At 32.7% G+C, this 21,243-nt stretch overlaps 3 protein-coding genes across 9 annotated transcripts; 1 reads left to right on the plus strand and 2 right to left on the minus strand.

Annotated features, from left to right (window-relative positions):
- Positions 1-1,340: 1,340 nt before the first annotated feature.
- On the minus strand, positions 1,341-12,583 carry mxt (Eukaryotic translation initiation factor mextil). Of its 3 annotated transcripts, none has more exons than XR_016139366.1 (11): positions 12,445-12,583; positions 8,923-9,038; positions 8,606-8,746; positions 8,300-8,469; positions 7,714-7,909; positions 7,341-7,412; positions 6,270-6,330; positions 5,810-6,110; positions 5,365-5,641; positions 3,343-4,910; positions 1,341-3,267 (listed from the first exon to the last, which is right to left on the minus strand). XR_016139366.1 is itself a non-coding variant. In XM_011637707.3 (11 exons), exons 2-11 carry the CDS (start codon positions 9,029-9,031, stop codon positions 3,163-3,165), a joined length of 1,554 nt encoding a protein of 517 aa, XP_011636009.2. In that variant the 5' UTR covers positions 9,032-9,038; positions 12,445-12,583; the 3' UTR covers positions 1,341-3,162. The 3 variants fall into 3 exon arrangements, 2 of the variants coding, with proteins under 2 accessions (XP_011636009.2, XP_011636010.2); XM_011637707.3 differs by having other exon boundaries at positions 4,789-4,910; XM_011637708.3 differs by lacking the exon at positions 7,341-7,412 and having other exon boundaries at positions 4,789-4,910.
- On the plus strand, positions 12,479-18,424 carry mRpS2 (mitochondrial ribosomal protein S2). Of its 4 annotated transcripts, none has more exons than XM_011637731.2 (4): positions 12,479-12,616; positions 13,558-13,658; positions 13,730-13,828; positions 14,151-15,875. In XM_011637731.2, the coding sequence occupies exons 2-4, from the start codon at positions 13,607-13,609 to the stop codon at positions 14,822-14,824; spliced, it is 825 nt and encodes a 274-aa protein (XP_011636033.2). In that variant the 5' UTR covers positions 12,479-12,616; positions 13,558-13,606; the 3' UTR covers positions 14,825-15,875. The 4 variants fall into 4 exon arrangements, with proteins under 4 accessions (XP_011636033.2, XP_088933503.1, XP_088933494.1 ...); XM_089077377.1 differs by lacking the exon at positions 12,479-12,616 and adding an exon at positions 17,931-18,424 and having other exon boundaries at positions 13,450-13,658; positions 14,151-14,847; XM_089077368.1 differs by lacking the exon at positions 12,479-12,616 and having other exon boundaries at positions 13,450-13,658; positions 14,151-14,847; positions 15,528-15,875.
- Positions 15,024-19,519, minus strand: LOC105426464 (dehydrogenase/reductase SDR family member 7). Of its 2 annotated transcripts, XM_089077332.1 has the most exons (9): positions 19,406-19,519; positions 19,108-19,237; positions 17,214-17,363; positions 16,827-16,979; positions 16,607-16,713; positions 16,223-16,462; positions 15,962-16,081; positions 15,637-15,803; positions 15,024-15,236 (listed from the first exon to the last, which is right to left on the minus strand). In XM_089077332.1, exons 3-9 carry the CDS (start codon positions 17,335-17,337, stop codon positions 15,167-15,169), a joined length of 981 nt encoding a protein of 326 aa, XP_088933458.1. In that variant the 5' UTR covers positions 17,338-17,363; positions 19,108-19,237; positions 19,406-19,519; the 3' UTR covers positions 15,024-15,166. The 2 variants fall into 2 exon arrangements, with proteins under 2 accessions (XP_088933458.1, XP_011636007.2); XM_011637705.3 differs by lacking the exon at positions 19,108-19,237.
- Positions 19,520-21,243: the final 1,724 nt, after the last annotated feature.

The raw sequence follows: 21,243 nt of genomic DNA on the forward strand, positions 1-21,243 counted from the left end.
TTCGATTCGAATCCGCCTGGGTTACAAGGTGGACGTAGCCGGCCGAATCCGGCCCCGATCATTGCGATTATTCCGCGCGGGGATCGTCGTTTTATTGTTCGTTTTATTGAGGCTTGTACATACACAAGGGGCGCCGCTGTTATTCTTCGATCGGCCGAGGGTGTTAAAAGTATGTTAAGTGTCGACGCTTTAGGGAAAAGGTGGAAGGAAACGCGAGTCGCGCTCTGCTGACTATTTATCGATCGGAAACGCAAAGCGTTCCCACAAGTCTATGTTACACGCGCACGTCATATGCGTAATTACTGCTATAATTAATTATAAGGTACACACGCATAGATATACGTACGTACATAAGAGGATTCGCGAGATACGCTCCGGGATTGCAAATTCCGGGGGTGAGACTCCGCAGCGTTTATCATCGAGATATGGGATACGCTTCCCCCGATACATCGGCGATTCTGTTTGTTTGTTCTTTTCTTCGCGTACGTATCGCGGACACGTATGTATGGAAACGTGGAAAAAGAAAAGAAAGATAGCAGAAGAGAGAGAGAGAGAGAGAGAGAAACCCATCCGTCGCACGTTTACGCCGCGTGTCGCGTTAATTTTCCGTAGAAGTAGCGTTATCAATTATCGCTAATAGGCGAAACTGTTATTTATTATGTAATAGGCGCATCATTGTCCCACACAGTTACACAACAGCAGGATGACGATATTATTATATTGATAATCTCGTGACGGGGAAAGAATCGGTTAATATACATACGCTCTAGGTAGATCATAGCCGAGATTGATTTTAGACTGGACTACGAAGTATTGATATACGATAATGTGTATGTTTCCACGAGTAAAAAAAAAAAAAAAAAAGCAGCACGATAGGCCGCTCGCAATCACTCGCAATATAACGAAATAATAGCAATGTAAATGAATTGAGAGGGGAGAGAAATAAAAAGAAGAAAGAAACGAGAAAGAAAATGCAATCAGCGAGCGCGAGCCTTCGTCGAGCACTACTAAAATTTTTAACTTTTACAAGGAGACTCGAGCAAGAGTGCAATTGATATCTAGTACAATTTTCCGAGCCCGCGAAACCGGCGGGAGGTACATATGTGTATGTTTCAGTGATTATCTCATTTTTCGATATATATATATATATATATATATATATATATATTATTATTATATATATTATAATTATATATATATATATATATTATTATTATTGGAATAATAAAAGATTAGTGCCGGATCGACATAGTCCATCTTTTATTATTACATACATATCCAGTTTTCGTATATAAGACGTTCATTCTCCAAAAGGGTAAAAGAAGGCAGTCATCAGTGGCTTTGTCTCTGACTTTGATGATTTATTATCATAAACGACAAGGTACAATAATATATTGTAGTATTCTCTATTACGTTACTGCGCAGTTAGTTAGAGACGATAGAAATAAATTATATAAGATATAAAATTTAATATCGAAGTAAAATAGAGTGTAAATTCGTAATAAATATTAAATTGTGTAAAAACTTAAAAACGAACGCAAGTGTCCTAGACGTGGTGCAGTACAATTCCGCAAACGCGCGTCGATAGCCAAATTAATTAAATATTAACAGCATCGTAGGGAGAGAAATGGTCTTTGTATAAATTTTTTTTAAATATTAAAATCTCATTTAGTAAAATATCGCGCAAGAAAATATCCGACATCGTAAATATCCGAATTAAAATTCTATCAAAATGAAAAATTAAGATTCCACATATAACAAGGAATCATATTCTCCGGCAAAACGTGATCATAACGATTACTTACGTAATTCCGTGATGATTTCACTTCAAATTAAAGCGAGACATTATCACGCGCGCTAATTGCGTATCGAAACAATATAAACGAAGAAAACCATCGGCTATAGAATGATTCTCACGATATAAACTGCACACAGCACACGAACGCTTCCGTTTATCGTATATAAAATATAAAGAAAAGAATTTATTCTTTTTTCTCTGTTCTTTTTTTTTTTTGGTTATTGCGTCACAGCAGAGTAAATACCAAAAATGGTAGTTTCCTACGTTGAAATAGGTAGACTAGACTATACTATAAATCACGATTCCATCCCCCACCGTTATAACGCGCGTTACACGATGGAACTGAAATTCTACAGAATCTGGGATCGCCTTCCGAATTGGTACTTACAATCGTGTTACAAAAGCGCAGAATTTGTTCTTGTAATTGTTGTAAGATGTTCTTGATTTTTACTTCTATAATAAGGTATTAGTCTTTCGCAATTAATCTTCTCCTCCGAGACTGAGAAATATTTCTCGAATACTACTCGATTAGACGAGTAGTAAAATCAATATAAACAATAGTAATAGTCTCGCTTATAAATAAGATACTTCTACTCTTCTTTACATGAGCTCGAATGCGCAATCTTAATTCCTCAGTCTAATGCTACTAATCCTATCGTAACTACGCGTACGAAAGTTAACAGCTGTCTTTCAATGTGCGGTTTTAACAATTGATCTTGTCTCTTTTTTTTTTGTTATTAATTAAAAAACTAAACACAACATTCTTGTTCTTTGAAATTGTCTGCACAAAATATTGCACAAGTCACGTGCGTGCCATATAGAGTCGGCGCAATTCGAGAACATACGTATGACGTATAGTTAATTGGCAAAAAGATGAATACAGTGATCGCGTATAAATTTTTCTCGCTGAATAAATACAAATCATTTTTTTTCGCTAAATAAATAGAATATTTTACGCTGAATAAATATTTTTCGTTAAATAAATAGAACATTTTTCGTTAAATAAATATAACATTTTTCATTCTAATGACTAGCCGGTCAATTGCATGAAGTGTTCGATGATTTGCATTTTAAAATGCTTGGCGAAGATATATATTTTTCTTGAGATATTGTCAATGAAATTCTTTGACGTATATTCCATCTCTCCTTTTCTTTGACGGAAAGTATCTTCTTTTTTTTCTAAGCACATATGAAAACAAAACACGCCGGAATCTTGTTACGACCGACAAGATGCTACAGCACACACCACACACACACACACACACACACACACACACACCCATACACACACACATACACGTCGTTCTCTGAAAATTTCTCATCACCAAGGTGGGAGAGGAAGGCGATAGATTTAACCTCCGGCCTCACTCGGGATCGGTTTCCGCTTCGCCAATCGGTAATATCGCAACGGGACCAGCAGCTGCTAGCTTGGCTTTGTACGCTTCCGGTTCGAACCAGCGAATCGGTGCCTGCCAAGAGGAAGAGATTAGTTCCCAAGAGAGCTCCATGATACAAATAGTAAAGCGTATAAACCTTTACCTTACCTTGTTATATTGTTATAAGCAGCATGCTTCGATTTGGTCGAAAAGCCAAGTGTTAGATTGTTTATGTAAGGCCACATGCAGATAATTCGTAAGTCTACATACATACAAGCGTGGTTTACACAATGTCTTCCTATTTTAGCGATTCAGCGTATATCTCGTAATAAAACCATCACGTTATGAAATGTCTTAGTGCCTTTCGTGCCTTCCTTTTTGGATTCGGTTTTGAATTAAGACATCGTAACCTTCTACTTTATAAGCAAGTATGTCAATGTTCTGAAACGCTCATGTAAACCGCGCTTGTTCCGCTTACGAGGAACACGCAGAGAACAAGAAGACTCGGCGGATTTTGCAATACGTATTTATTAATACAGCGTGTATGTGAGTTTAACACACAACACTAATTTCATTAGTCTAGTCTTATTAATCTTTTTGTATACAAGATCGAATAAAACAATCTCGCATTTAAATGATCTCCTAAATTCTAATAGATTTTAAACAAAAAATAAAGAAATTAAATTAAAATATAACAAAATAAAGTCTCGTTAATAATGAACAAATAACATGATATAATAACATATGATATAAGAAAAATATCTTAAAAACTTATATATAGAGATATTTCTAAATTCAAAACATAGGAACATTCGAATCTTGGTACAAAGAACACGGTGTATAAAACTTTGTACGCAATAAATACTGGATAATTATTTCACGTAATAAACCAATTCGATCCTGATTAACCGATTCGAGTTGAACACAATTGTGTCTCTGAATCACACTTTTATATATGAATCCACTCTCAATCAATTAATCACACACGTGTAGCACGCAAAGTCTTTGGGAAACTAATCGTAAATGCGTCCAAACGATATAAAAAAACGATATAATATCATATGTCATGAAACTCGCTTACGATCTCTTTGGTCTTAAATTTAATTAAATATTTTTAGAAATTTGTTGTCTTCTAATATTGCAAAAAATCTAACGTCTAATTGCAACATCACACATATCGTGAGAGAGCCTTTAAAGTCTTTTAATGCGCGATACGCGAAATAATATTAAGATTCGCATTCATTCAGCACAAAATAGGATTTAATCCCATCATTAATTAATTATTAAACAGTCTGGTCTCCTCTCCCCCCCTGCTTTTCTCTCAGTGACGTGAGAATGTCTGATTGTATTAAATAGAACAGATCTCGTCTTCATCCCTTTCCCGTCCGAATGCATGCGATTAAAAAATACCGCACTAATCACGCTCGTGCTGCACCGCGATCCGAAGAGAAGAACGCAAATTTGTTTCGCAACGAGACGTTAATGTTATATATAGTGAGTATTATGGTATGCGTATTGTATTAAACAAAAGTATTAAATCGTGGCGTTGCTGGGAAAAGTAATGCGGAAGGTTTTGCACGGTATATGATTGGCGTTCCGGTCACATAGCGGTACCTTACGAACTATATTGGGACATTCCTTCTGTATGCGCGTCCAGTCGGCGGGGGGCCGTTTCGCGTACGGACCCGACGCGCACAGCAGCAGAAACTCATATGTAAGTTCTCTCGCTTCTGGAACTGAATTAGACAACGACTAAAATTAAAGAATAAATAGAGCAGGGAGCATCTCAAAATAAAAAAAAAAAAAAAAAAAAATAATTAACAGAAAAAAGTAGGCAAATGAAAGTCAAGCGCGGTAATAAATGTGCAAAAATTAAAACTTTTAAGGTAACAATCATTTAACAACAATCTTTAATATAGGTATCATTTCGTAAGTATTTTAATGTTTGTGCATTTATTACTGCATTTGATTTTTATTTGCCCATTTTTTTCTATTAATTGATTGAAATTAATTTATTTACTTCAATTGTAATTGATGCCTAATTGATTACCTAATTTTAATGTTTTAACCAACGCGCCTCAAATCTTATTTTAGTAAAATTATAAATGAGAAAAATTATAAATAGAATTTCTAATAGATTTTCTTGTTATGATAAATTATATAATAATCATAATATATTTAAATTAATACCTTGTTGAGTCGAGCATCGCTCTTCGGAAATCGGACGAGGCTTGTAGGTTTCTTCGCTCTCCGAAGAGGTCGCAGCGCTATCCACACTTAATTCTCGGCCTAAAGAAGCAGAAGCGTTAACGTTGTCTAATGGTGACAACGGCGTGCGGAGAACATTGGGGGTAGAGGTGTTAGTTATGGCGAAGCTGGGCTCGTCCTCGTAATTGAAGTATTCTATCCCGCTGGTAAAATTCTCAGAATCGCCCAGGAAATGTTCGTCCAACACCAGTTTCGCCGTCTGTATGTCAATGGTTCATGAAAATTATGCATAAATACATAAATTAGAATATAAATAGAGAAGATATTTCTCAATAAATCTAAATCTGATTAAAAGTCTAATATTCTCTGTTCAGTTTAGAAGAATTAGATAAATCGTGTGACAGATGCGATTTTTATTTATTATTACCTTGACGAGGTCGAGATTGCAGCCCGTGATTTTAAGGGACTGGTTACCGACGGTGACGGTATACTTGTATTCGCCTATGCTGGCGTCGTTGGTGGAGAAACTGTGCAGGAGAGACGAACGCAGACGAGAGTTGTTGTGTTGCTGTTGATTTTGCTGCAGCCGATTGCTCTCGTCCGATGCGCTACTGTTGAGGGAGGAGCTGGAACCACCCATAGCCCCCTTTTCGCCGCCGGGGCTCTGCTCCAGTCTCACCGGCGATGCATTTCGTTGTATCGTATCTTTGATTAAATCCTTCGCATAACTGGCGGCAAGAAGAGGGGAAAAGAGAAATATGAGAAATTTTGACGAGACTCTCATTAATATGAGAAACGTGTTGTTTTACTAGATATATTCAGGTATTACAGAATATATTTAGTATTAAACTATAAACTACTCTATTATAAATATTATTTAGACATACTGAATCTTGTCCTCGGACGTTCCCGTGATTTGGACAAGTCGTTCTTTAGCTCCAGGGTTTACTACAAAACCAATATATATAGTATCAGTAGTACAGCCTTGTTAATATTAGAAAAAAAAAGAAATCGTGTAAAAGTTATCGTTAATATCTTTTACACAAGTCCAATCCAAAGACACGGTTAATATGTTAAACGAGATGTGATATTAAATTGTTAAGATATCGCCAAAGCAAGGTAAATACAACGTATTCAATTGATACTTAAGTGTACATAAAATCACATTCAAGTACGAGATAAAAAAAGTATCTCACTCGCTCGAATTATTATGTGCGATATTAACGAAAACGTCAAAGTTATTAATTAAATGCCAACCTTCCTATTCACGTGGAACTCGCGACACGTAATCGATCCGTCGACCTGGAGTGCGTTAATATAAAACTGGTAATGTAAGATAATATCTCTATTCGACCCTTAAAGCTGCGAATGCAACGCGTAACATATACTTCACTCTTCGAGCTGTTAAAGAGATACATTCTGCTGATCGGTATTTAGACATTACATTTATTCAAAATTTTCAACAGAATAAACAAAATGAGAAAAATGAGAAAAATAAATTTGATAAATCTAATATTGCAAAGTGTAACTTGAAATCTTTATCATCACACGTGAAAGAAAGCTGACGTGCTTTGGCACTTCTCGTGCTTTGACACTTCTCGATTAGTAAATCACGCTGCAAAACTAAAACACTAACTCAGGAGTGACCTGATCACGTTGGTTAGACAATAGCTTCGCCATGCAAACTAAATGACCTGATAAGAAAACGCTGGCTGCAGTTTCTTTTATTACAAACGTGAATATCTTTTTTACATATTATAGATATATCGTTTTTTAATAATGATAATCGATACAAGTTTCTCACATCAAACTCAATGCTCAGTGATGTAAGAGAGGATTAGAGACGTGTTTTTACGGGACGGGTGAACTTTGTTCGACCAATTAATATCGTTTTTGCGATGCATGAGCACAAAATGCTGTGACAAGCGGCCATTGGCGGATCATTCTTTGCTTTTTACCTCGCTGGAAGGAGATGATCGTCTGGCTGAGCTCTTCTATCATGTGAACCCGCCGCCCTTTTATTCCCATCACTGTATTTTCGTGTAAATTATTTAACAATAGAAAATGGCCAACATAATCAGAAAATTATTAAAAAATCTAATGCGATGGATTATTAGTTTCGCTTTATTTATATATAAAAATCAAATCGTTATTTTCATCTATAAATCCCTATCGATCATCGCGATATTAAAGATATTGTAAACAACTTACAAGTATTGTAATGAAGATTGTCAAAATTTTACGGGCTGCATTTTGAGCCGCGTAAGAATCAGATATACCTGTTTAATTCCATAAAAATTTTATACAATGTAATAAGAGCAATTAAATCACCTTTTCCCGAGTCGCTGTTGCGAATGACAACCTCGTCTTTGCAATAGTTCTTCCCCGGTATGCGCGTAGGCTTCGCAAACTTTCCACTATTCTTGATCACTTCACCAGGCCCGAGAATCGGTGCCGAAGTAGGTGAAGTCATTGTCAACAAAGGGGATGATAAAGAGTTCGTAGGTGTATCGGGTATCGTCTCGGTCTATTAAAAAGAAAACAAAATTCATTTAATCTTTCTCCTTAATTTAATTAAGAGAAAGTATGACTTAAGTAAATATTTAATGAAACTATTTAAATCAAGTTAAAAAAATATTTGTTTATTATTTAAACCTTTATTTACTTTATTAATTTAAATCTTTGTATTTACATTTCCTTAGTGTTGAATTTTATTGAATTTATTCCAATATTACCGACATCTTAGAGTTTTATTACTTGTTTTTAATTTTTAATTATTAAAAAAATTCTTTGAACAAATAAATCTATGTAGACCAAGATATTCAAACAGGAAATATGTAATCATCAAGAATACATAAACTTCCAAAAAGTTATACAAACATAAAGGAGAAAAAAACAAGATGCTATTTTTACCTACATTATCTAGATGCGACAATTTCTGCATGTAGTATACGTCCATCGAGTCAGTGTGACGCCATTGTTTCGCTCGCAGCTCAATAAGTTCCAGCAGATGAACCCTGGTCGTCAGATCTAATCTATCGTCCTGGCTCCCATTTCTGATCGCCACAAAGGCTCGGTCCAGCTGATCTACAATAAAAAAAGGGAAAAAAAATGATTATTTGCAAAATAATGGACGCCCTAAAATTTGCAATTGAATTTCACGCGCAAGAAAGCGTAAGTCGAATCGACTTTTAAAACATATTTCGTGTAAGATCGGATTTACCTTTGTAAATAGCTTCTAATTGATTGGCGTAGAGTTTCAGATGACTACACATAGAAATCACATTCATTTGCAGCGTTCGGTCATGAAAGCCATTGGTCAGTTGCATCGCAACATTGTCGATTAAGGACACTATATCCTCTACTGAAAAATCAGAAGAAGCAAAAAAAATTCATGCGGAGTCGATCTAATTTGAAAAGAAACGCGAACGTAACTAATATCCACGGCATTTCGCGAAAGAATCATTATATTTTTATATAACATTCTCATTTCGAGAGATTGCAGGTTTTAATTAGGAGAAAATAGATACAAAAACTTACCAGTCGTGATCCGCCCATCGACGGTCGAGTTGCGCTGATTAAGCTTAAGCGGCCGTGGTTTTTCGAGCTTCTTTACGGTCCTGGTTCTGTTCAATTGTGCGGTAGCCATTGTGACCCTGTAACAGAATCATTATATTAAAAAAAAAATAATTAAACGCGCTTTAAAGAATATTATAATATTATAAATTATAAACATCAATTTCTACGACTTAAATTGTCCGATAAAATATAGTTAGTATCTATTAATATTACATTTGTACAAATTTCATTTATATTATCGTATTTATTTCGCTTGTATAAATTTTGTCTTAGAGTCACTTTACAATCAGCTTTGAAATGTTTATTAATGGTTTATAAAATATCTTTTATGCATTTGAAAAGTTATTATTACCACTAATATATCAATAGGTGTCAAATCGTTCCAAGCTTATCGCCAAATAGAGTGAAATTTGTAGTATAGTAAATTTTATAGATAACAAAAAATTCTCTACATTCATTTATTATAGAGAGAAAGTATCGAGTACGAATGAAACTTTCGCTCTCAAGAGCACCAGATTTCGCACTACGTCACTGCCTTTCAATAAACTTATTTCTACCGCCGTACGGCGGGGATTCATTAAGCAATACGAGGATCCCTGCGAGGTCACTCACGGTTTGCTCCAAATCAGAGCTTTCGCCAAGGTAAAAGAAAAAAAAAAAAAAATAAATAAACAACGCGAATTATTATTATTCTGCTTGACGTTGCGCGCGGCGAAAAAATGGTTCATTTTGTAGGAACTGCGCGAGTCAGAGCGGCGTTTCTTCGTCGGAAAGAACGAAACGCATAGCAAAACAGAGAGTCGGCGTGAGGGAGCAGTGGATAGAATCCCGAATTCTTCGCCCTTGTCACCCTGTCCTCCAAAAATACATCCCGCGACACGCGCACATCCGCACAGTGACTACATTTGTTGCGCTAATTAAGCTACAAAAATCCAGGCGAATCTTTCGTGCGTTTACCAGAAAGTATAATATGTATTAATTGCAGGAATCAATACATCTGCGTACATAATCATGTACGTAAATTAATAAACAAAAAAATTAATAAATAATTATTATGCTATGACGAAAATGAACTGTGCATTTTTATTCGCGTAATTTCTATTGATTGTTGTAAAAATTTATTTATTTTATTCTACAAATCTGACGTTTTATTTCAATTGAAAAAAAAAAAAAACTATATTCAATTAATAATTTGTATGGAGGAAGATAATACACATGGCATCCGGAAATTTGTGATTCAAAATACTGTAGTAAGAAAGTTCTCGAAGAATTAAATAAAAATATCTATTTCTTATCTCAAGTGGGCTTTAAAACTAATTAATCTCAGATTGGTGTCAATGAAAACTTAATTAGCGTCACTAATACTATCACATGCATAATTTGTATATAACTATGTCTAAATATTTTTGTAATTGACCAGTCTTAAACCCTCGTACCTAAGAAATTACTTCTTTTTGAGAAATAAAAAAATTTCAAATAACATTTTTGCTTAATTCTTCAAAAACTTTTTTGCTATAGTATTTTGAGTCATGGATTCATCCTGTGTAATTTATGAATTTATCGAGAACAGTTGTCATAAATTTTTGTTTATAACAATGAAAAGTCGAAGTTGATTCCGGTTACAGCAAATTTCAATTCTTATCGTGAACCATATAATACTTTAAGGATCACCAGAATGCATTTTGCGTCTAGCAATTTCCAGAGAGAAAAAAATAGAGAATAATACAGTTAGAATATTTCTCATGAGCAATAGTGCTTTCTACCGAGAGAGTAGAAGGCGCTACTTTTATCGCGTTTCGAGAGCGATTCATATGATCTCTACTTTGGATTATGAAGATTCAAGTTGATTATATCCAAATTTAGATGATTAAACACTTAATATTTAAAAAAAAACATCAAAAGTATAATTATTTCATAGCAAGTTGAAATATTAATAATTTTATATTTTATACATTTTTTTTTCTTTTCATATTTTCAATCAAATCTGAGTTTATGATTCAATTTAATTGAAGATGCATTGATTGTAACACAAAAAGTTAAGATAAAAAAATTTATTTCGTATGTTTATATTATTTGGAACATTAAATAAGTTTCGATCAACTTTTGCACTCAAGAAAAATAGTGGAACAATTTACGAAATATTTACGCTTTTATCAACATTTTAATGTACGATACATATATTTTAATCGATTTTAAATTGATTCAAACTAGCGCTCGAAAACGTCAGATGAGTCAGTTAACAATTTGAATAATTTGAATCTCGATAGTAAATATGAAATAATTCAAATCTTCCGAATTAAAAATATATTTAAAGTTTAAATTGTTTAAACTCACTTTAGATTAGTAAAACGTAAAAACATATATATGTAAAATTAAATGAAGAATTCGCAATAAAAATTTCTAATATTTTTTATCATCAGAATTGTCAAAATTTTAACGTAATAAACAGATATTACAAAACGATTATTGCTTAAGTTTAAATTATTCAAACTGTCTAAATTATTCAAATTTTATACCTTTTTTTTATCTTCCAATTATTCGAACAAATCGAACATATAATATATTTGAATCTTTTACTTGATTTCAATTAAAACTCACTGCGGTCAAAAACGCTAAAAGATAATCACGAATGAGAACGCAAAAAATATATATAGGAACAGATAGTCACATATTGAAGTTAAAATGCAAAAATATGCGGATTGATTTGCGGGAGGAAGAACACGAGCACTCTTTGTAAAAATATTTCTCGCCATGAGAGGGTAACAATTGTACAATTGTATTTGCATTCAAAGAAAAAAATAGGGAGGGGACAGAGACAGAGAGAGAGAGAGAGAGAGAGAGAGAGAGAGAGAGAGAGAGAGAGAGAGAGAGAGAGGGAAGGGGATTGTCGAGAGAAAGGGGATGACATCACGCGGAAGAGGAAGGGGAAGTCGAGGGAGGGACGAAGAGACGAACAACAAACATTAAAGCTGATGGTTTCGGATCCTACACTCATCTGCACTTTTCGCGCTCGGGACGAGACAGACGTATGCATCCGGTGGGAGATAAAGAGAGACAAAAGGCGCAGATAGTGCGACTAAGCAAACAGATCTATTAGTATAACAGCGGAGAAATTATTTCGGGCGTTCTGTGCATGCATCCGTGCGTGCGCGCGCGCGCGAAAACACACACGCAACCGTAAATGCGTGGCGCATCCGTCTGACACACACATACACACACACACACACACACACACACACACACACACATCCATCATACATACACAACACACACACAGCGCACGCGAAATACGCGCGAATAATCGTACTCCCTGGCGCGACGAAGGGATTCGTCCGCGGAATTCCGGATATGGAAGTATCCGAGTGAGAAACGTCGCGGCGGCGACGGCGGTCGCCCGACATCAAACGGTGCATTTTCGCGTCGAAGGGGAAAAAAAAATAAAGCACGCGATCGCGACAAACGTGAGTCGCACGTTGGACATACCTTTCGCGAGATCCACGACGCCCCGTCGGCCGTATGCAAACGGATCAACGACACGCAGATCGTCCGGTTGGGATCGCGAAGACGTATCGTCGACGTGCGCCGTGAAGATATAACCGAGTGCTCCCTAGAATTTGCGGGCAGGGCCGCCAATCTCGCGACGACTAGAGGAAAGGTCACTAGATTACAGCATCGGCACCGATCTTTCAAAAATAAATATCAAATAATTATTATATTAATCGAAGAAAAATATAATAAAAGAAATTACATAAATGGGCGTAAAAATATTTTTCAGATGTTTCTCTAATGCTGAATATAAATTAATATATGTTCTAATGTTAAATATACTTTTGTATGATAATTTTTGTATGATAATGTTGTTAAATTTTTTATTAATAAAAAATTTTTTAGAATTTGTTACATTTATGATTAAATTCAAAATTATAGATAAATTTATAAAAAAAGATTGTATCTATTGAACATTTTTTGTGGCGTACGAGATTGTCTTATTTGTACATTTGTTAATTAATGTAGTGAATTTAATAAGTTGGTCTGAAATTTATCTGAAATTTACATGGGATTTACATCGACTTCGTTGATAATAGCTTGAAAATAAATCAAAATATGATATTCTTATTATTTTCTCGTATTTTTTTTTAAATAAATTTTAATATGATGTAATTTGTTAAGCTTACTATACTAATTAGTGCTTGACTCTCATTTGCATTGTCGTATCTTTTAATTATTTAATATTAATATTAATTTAATATTAATATAATATTGTACTAATTTTTTTAACTTTAATAACCGCAAAAATTTCTACAATAAAATTTTATAAGATTAAAAAGATTATACATAATATCATAATATAATCTTAAATTTTCACAGTAGGTGTGTTTCTATCATGTTTAATTTCATTGGGTCCGATTGAAAATATGGCCTGCGCGAGGAAACCTGCGCGACTACGCAGTTTTTGTGAAATACTCTTGCTAATTACATTAGGCATCGATGATTATACTTTTCCTGCTTTAACTTTCCTGTCTTTACATTTTATTTTCTATGCATTAACCTTTGTTAACCTACTTGTCTCATTATTGTCAGTTATTCTTTATTTAGGGTTCAATTAACACGTTGAAATAAAGCATAAAGGCGGAAAACAAAATTAATGTCAACACACACAATGTCCATATTTGCAAGGCGGATACTTTCATCCAACTGTAATTATTTTTTTATTTTATTCTGTGTGAAGTATCACTGATAATATGTAATAACACGTTCTCGTTTGCAGTCTCGAAGGAATGGCGATATTTGTGGCCTGTCAACTATAATTCATATCTTCAACAATGTCAACTATCGACTCAATCTCAACCAAATGTGGAAAAATCCGGTAAATTTTTATTTTCATACGAATCTATATAATTATATCTTCTCTGTAGACTACCTTAAATTTCACTAGATCACCTGGATTCAGATAATTGTGATCAGATAATTGTGTTTTTCAAAGGAGTTTCAATAGCTTGTTTACCGAATAATTCAAAGTCGAAAAATCATTTGGATCTTAAAATCTTCAGATGGTCTACAGAAAATAAAACGTATTTCTACTTTTCTATAATTCTCTCTGATCTGTAGGAGATAAATTTTATTATAATCTAAACATTATTCTAAACATTATTATATCTAAACAATACAATATCTCTTGTTATACGCAGATCCATCCAACATCTCAGAAACTTCAGAAATTATAACAATAAATCCACTAAAACATCCAGATTTCTTCCAAGTGCACAAGCTGTTCACTGTAAAGGATCTTTATGATGCAAGGGTTCATTATGGTCACAAGGAGACTTCATTGAATGAACAAATGGAAACATTCATATTTGGTTCCAGACTAGGACATTTGATAATCGATCTTGATCAAACTGCCGAATTGTTAAGACAGGCATTAAATTTTATCGCTCATATCGCTTTCCGAGGTGGTATAATCCTGTTTATCTCACGCAATCCTCAGTTCACATATATAGTAGACAAAACCGCCAAGGAATGCAAGGAATTCTCACAGACAAGATACTGGCGACAGGGACTCTTTCCAAATTCCAGGAATCAGTTCAAGGCAATGACACGATTGCCTGATCTATGCATTTTTCTCAATACTTTCGACACTGTCCTTGTTGAGCACATGGCAGTAAGGCATACGGCGAAGATGAACATACCTAGCGTTGGTATAGTTGACACGAATTGCAATCCAAATCTTATAACATACCCTGTGCCTGGAAATGACGATTCTCTATGTTCCATTGAACTCTATTGTTCGTTATTCAAAGAAGCTATTCTCAGAGGAAAAAAGGCTAGAGAACGACTAATGAAAAGTGCGGAATCAATATAAATTAATAATTTAAGGCTAAACAAGTATGTATAAATGTATTATAAAAAAAATTATATATATATATATATATCAAATAAAAATATATATATATATCAAATCAAAATATACTCTTTTCTCTAATAATAAATATGATGAAATAAGATAATTTAAAATTATGCTATATAACAAAGATGGAGAAATTCATATTTAATTGACAATATTTAATTTTTTTACAAATTTTTTTATTAATATACATATACAAAAATCTTCGTATGATTTTGTTTACATTTAGATTTTGTTTACATTAAGAATTTTGGCAAACTGTGATGTGAAAATGTTATCGAATCATTTATCGATGATCGATTAATCCTCCTTGGAAACTTTAGCGTCTCGTAATTTCATTAGGAATTTTTTACCTAAATTCTTTATCAACCTTTGTAAAACAAAAAAACAAAATATTATCAAAGTGATACGATATAAGAAGATTAATCACAAGATTAATCAAAAGATTTGTTTATTTTCTTTTCTCGATCTTATTACGTATATAAAATTCGCTTCAATTAATTTACAGTTTCCAACAAAATTCAATTTTAAGTATGAATGTGTAGTGATATATTCTTTATATGTATGTATGTGTGCGCGCGTGCGCGCATGTGTACACGCAGTTTTGATTTTTCATGTTTTCCATAAAAAATTTTAAATAGAATTTTATTCTGAATTTTAGCGCAAATTGATGATTGTCAAAATGGATTTAAAAATTTTCTGGAGAAAAAAAAATAAACTCTCATCTGTTTAATATAAATCTTAAAAACATATTATGTAAAAAGACATACCATTTTGCAAAATTCGGGAAACAATAGGTCAAATATGTAACTCTTAAAGTGTCTGGCTTGGCAATCCAAACTTCGTCCAGTTTATTTACAATTGCAACGACCATCAGACTTGCGCAACGTGCCGCACTGATTTTATTTTGCGATACTTCTGTTCTTACGCCATATTTCTGAAAGATTGCAATTAATATACATCAACATCGGCAATCAATACATTACTTATTTTACACATGTTATAATCATGTTTATATGTTTTATTTATTCTCATTTCGCTTATATCAAAAAATTCTGTAAAACACCTTATACAAACGACTTTTACGACACGTACTTCGCCAGATTTCTCCGTGAAGCTCTCTGCTAGAAAATCAGTTTGCACTGGACCCGGACAAACTGTCGTCACGTTGATATTCTTATCGGGATGTTCCATGAACAATGGCTTGAAGTAACCCTACAAAAATATAGAAATAATAATTCCTCTGTCGATGAAACAGAATTTCGCAAAATAGCGAAATATATTTAATAAATGCAAAATTATGTTTTGACAATGCAAAATTATGTTTTGACAAAGTTATGTTTTGATAATAATTACATGTAAGGCATGTTTAGTGCCACAGTACGTCGCCGACATCGGCACCGGCAAAATTCCCGCGAGACTCGAGGTGTTGACGATTTGGCCTCCACCTGTCTTTAGAAAATGTTTAATCGTTAATCTGCTCAAGGACACGACGGAGAACACATTCAAGTTGAACATCTCTTTATCAACCGTTATCTCGATATTCTCCCATTGCGCTCTTTGACTGCGACCGGCATTGTTAACAAGTATGTCCAACTGAAAAAGCATAAGATTTTGGATTAGTCAGTAATAAATAAAATAAATGAATGATAAAAATGGAGACAAATATATGGAGGCAATAGAGAACGCACGGTAGCGTTTTATCATTTTGAAATGTGAAAGCAGGATATTAGAGCTCACCTTGCCGAATTTATCGATTACATGCTGAAAGGCTTTCTCGTGCGAATCTAAATCAAGTATGTCCATAGGATAGATCTGCACATCATCATCGCTCAAACGTTTGTTTTCTGAAAATTATCAGAAGACATCCCGCCAATTAATTAACAAGACTGACGAGGATTGCTGATGTAACGTTGAATAGTTTGGAATTCGTGAAGGATATCAATTGCGTCTATTGTACCTTCCAGACACGTTTTCTTCACTCGTTCTAACTCGGCAACTCTTCGAGCAGATAAAATTAGTTTGCAGTCCACTTTGGCTAACACATAAGCCAGATTCTCGCCGATACCGGCGGATGCACCTGTTATCCATACTTTTTTACCTTTCAATGAAGCTGTAGCAACATAAAAAAAAAATTGGTCAATTTTGTTGAATTTGTCAATTTATTTATTACTGATTATTTATTCATTAGTTATTACTTAAGGAGTATGAACTCATGATAGATTTTGTGTATATATAATTGTTATATATAATGGTATATATATGTTATAATTGTTTTACGTGATTGAGAGTGGAAGTTTTTTATTATTTTTTATTAGACATATGTAAAAGTATATGAAATACTTACATACGGGTTTGCCATATTTTTCTTTAAAAGCGAGCAATAAATCGCAATCCAAAAAGTTTGGAAAAATGACATAAATGGAGTAATATATTACAAATAGCAGGCCGATAGTTTCGAATAAATCCATATTTATTATGTTTATCTATAGCGAAACTGTAAAAACAGAAAAGTGTTATCAGAATTAATTGTTATGCACTAAACTGCATTAACATTTATGTTCTTCTGCGCAGTTGCAATTTCTTTCAATTTTCAAGGATTTAATAAAATTTCACGTAACAATAATATTTGTTAATTATTTATTAAAGAATTTTAGGATCGTAGGAAAGTCTATTTAAAAGTCTATTTTTAATTTGCTAGGTTGATATCGAATTAACTCGACGAAAAAAAAGTTGTTTAATATTTTTTATTTTAAAATTATTATTGATTTTAACAGTCTTTCTATTCTATTTCTTTTTGTAATTTTTTACTTAAACCGATAATTTTTCACTTTCACATGATATGCAGAAAAATAAAAATGCTTTGAAAAAAGAATTAATTAATATTATATATCTTTTTCAAAGCATAATTAAATATAATTATTACGTGCAATTTAATAATATTTTATAAAAGAAAAAAATTATATATCACAATCTTGATTTGAAATTTTTTTTCAAACTATACATCTATTTAGTTTTTGTTCTTGATATGTTCTTGAATGTGTGATTTATCTTCTCATTTCAGTTTTGATTGATTGTAAATAATAATGGAATTCGAAAGAGAATTATTGCAACATACGTGCGATATATTCTCTCTCTCTCTCTCTCTTAAATTCAAGAATCCTTGAAAATCAGAAGGATAAATAAACTTGAGCACTTGAGCAACTTGAGCAACTTGAGTATTTGTAATTGTTACTCCTCATTTATAAACAAAAGTTTTATTCTTTGGAAAAGAAGCGCGTAGTTAAATGCAAACGCATTTTTTGTAAATTTTTCGTTTTTTCTCAGTATTCGAAAGAATTGCTGAGCATATTTTACTACATTAGATTTGTTCTCTGTACCTGCATTAAATTTGCTTGTGCACTAATAAATTTGGTACAGAATTTAACCAGTGCAAAAGTAGAAGAGGAAAAAAAAACAATTTAATATAAAAAGAAATATAATGTTTCACATGTATGGATTTAATAATGTATTAATAATGTATTAATAAATTTGTACATAATATTAATTTGTTCCTCATATGAAGAGACTTTTTCAATTTTGGCTACTTTTTTGCGATTTTTCATGCTGATTTTGTATGTGATCTGGTAAATTGTGTATTGTAAATTGTGTATTATGTGCATTTTTTTTTTTTAGATACGCAGTTTATCATGGAAAGTGTTATTGTGTTTTATTGTTGACTTTATTCATTTGTAATTCGAATGTTTAATATCATTTCTATCAAATAGACTGCTAATTTCCAATGTAAATTAATCTTAATTAATCTATTTAATTTGTTTCTTATTTTTTTAATAATTTTTAGAATTAGAAAAAGATAAAAAAATAAGATAAATCAAAATTAAAATTAATTTACATGGCGGAAATGGACATTATTATGTGTATTTCTGTACTAAAGTAAAAAATTCAGTTACAAAAAATAAATCTATTATGAGAACGTCAAAATTATTACGATCATGAATTAATTAATTCTGACAGAATTAATTTTATTCATGTGGAAAAGGACATACATACATGATATAATATTCATTCATATATACATGATGTAATATTCGTTCCTACTATCTACTGGCCATGTGCAAACAAACACACATATATACACCATTCTGCATCACACACACACACACACACACACACACACACACACGCGCACGATATCCATAGTGCGAATAAATCAGCATGTGAAGAAAAAACAAAATAGTTACATCGCCTACGTCAAGGAAATGGAGAAATATTCTGCGAAAAATCTTCGGAATACAATGACATATAATAACAAACACTGAAGAATCTTTTTCTTTAAATCGTAATATTTCAGTCCAATGAAACAGACATTCGCTGCAAAGAGAAAAAAATCAGAGATTTGTGTTTCTTTCAGTTTGTGTTCCTAGTTGTGTCACACTCGAGTCGAAAAGAATTAAAAAAGAAAAAGGAAAAAAATAAGCATACGGTAAATCAACCAAGATGAGATCACATGACGCGCGATGTTTACCGAGTCATACTCACATATCTTGCTTTTAATTTAACACTCTGCTTGAAAGACTCTTTGAGTTCCGGAAAAAGACCGGGCCTGTGCGAAACCGTCAGTCAGTATTGTTCGACTGACTCCACTGGTTCCACTTTGCAGTTTGTACGCAGACGTGTTGAATCTGATCTCAAGGATGTATCTAACTTCAGTAAAATGAGGTCCCTTCTACGTGGCCCCTTGTTTCTTTTTTTAGATATCTTAGAAATTTAATTTGCAAAATTAATTAAATAGTGAAGAATTATAGAATGGAATAAAAAAAATAATATGTATAAATAAATTTGTTTTATGTGAAACCGTAAAGTTAATTAACCACATACAATTCATTCGTGAAACGACAATAAATATTACATACGTGACTGACATTCGTTATCGCGATATGTGAGTTATTTAAGAGGGATTGACGAGAGGAATGATGATACGCAATCTCGAAAAGTAAATATATGTAAGTTCAATGTTTATTTATAGTATAGATTAACTTTAATCTCTGTTTAATTTTCTCTTTTTTGTTTTTAAGAAAAAGATAAAGAGAAAGTTAAACAAAGATTAAAATTAATTTACTTTTACCTATACGAATTTTGCAGCAATATTGCTGCAATGTTACAATATTATAATATTTGTGGCGCCACAAATGTTGTAGTATGTATAATATTACGTAATAATATTATTTGGATTGGTAAAAAGGTAAATAATTTATTTTTCTTTGAAAATTTTTATTTTATATTATATACTATATATTATACATTATTTCTGTTATATTCAACAATATATAATTTTTATCGTATCGTGTATACACGTATGTATGTATATATATATATATACGAAAAATACAAGCTTAGATCACTCGATAGTGCAGAATAGTACAAGTTCAAACGTATGAAAAAATATTTTTGCTTATATTATAATGATATCATTCGGACATTTGTTTGCAAGTATTTTTTTCAATATTTTGTTTTAATAGTAGAAGTATCAGGTCACTTTTGACCTATCTCTATCTGTCTAAATTAATATTTTTCTCTGATAAAAAATAGAATTTAAAAATTTTTGGATCTTGATATCTCATTGTAATTGAGTGAGAGAGTAATTGATGAAAAGTTGAAAAAATTGTATTTTTAATATATGGAAAAAAATATTAATTTAAAAAATAGGCCTGGAAATGACAGCTGAATATAAAGCGTGAAAAATCTCTTATTTTGCGTATTTCTTAGAAATGTTAAAAACTTTGATTTTGTGCACAAGTTTATGTAATTTTTCTATATTTTCCTATATTCTTATATTTTTACAGTGAGTATTTATCGCGATAATTTTACAATCAATCGCGATAAGATTATGCGATTTTTTTGTTATTCATCGCTTACATAATTAAACAAAATTCACATAAAATTTATGTAAGTTTATTGAATATAAGATAAGGCTCCCGAGAGATATAAAAGAGATATAAAAGAATATAAGAATGAGGTATAATGGCAATAAGAGCACAGCGCAGTACTAAGAGCGCGTAAAATTTAATAATAATCAATGTAACATAATCAAAGTAACATAAAGCGGACGTTTCGACTGATCTTTCAGCCTTCCTCAGCGCAAGAGATAAAAAATACAAATAAATCTACTTAAACGGAGAACGAATCGCAAATTCATATGTAGCAACGAACATCGAAATTCATAACGCCGGTCGTCTCTCAAAATACGATGCATCTTCAAGAATAGTTACAGTAATTCTTAGGATGATCAACTGCTCGATTACACGATCGAAAGTTGAGAAATCCCAGATTGTACAGAGCATGATGTTATGATGCATTTGTACTAATGACCTATAAAT

This window comes from Pogonomyrmex barbatus, unplaced genomic scaffold (genome assembly GCF_055798465.1).
Source record: "Pogonomyrmex barbatus isolate J1 unplaced genomic scaffold, ASM5579846v1 scaffold1, whole genome shotgun sequence".
NCBI classification, from domain to species: domain Eukaryota; kingdom Metazoa; phylum Arthropoda; class Insecta; order Hymenoptera; family Formicidae; genus Pogonomyrmex; species Pogonomyrmex barbatus.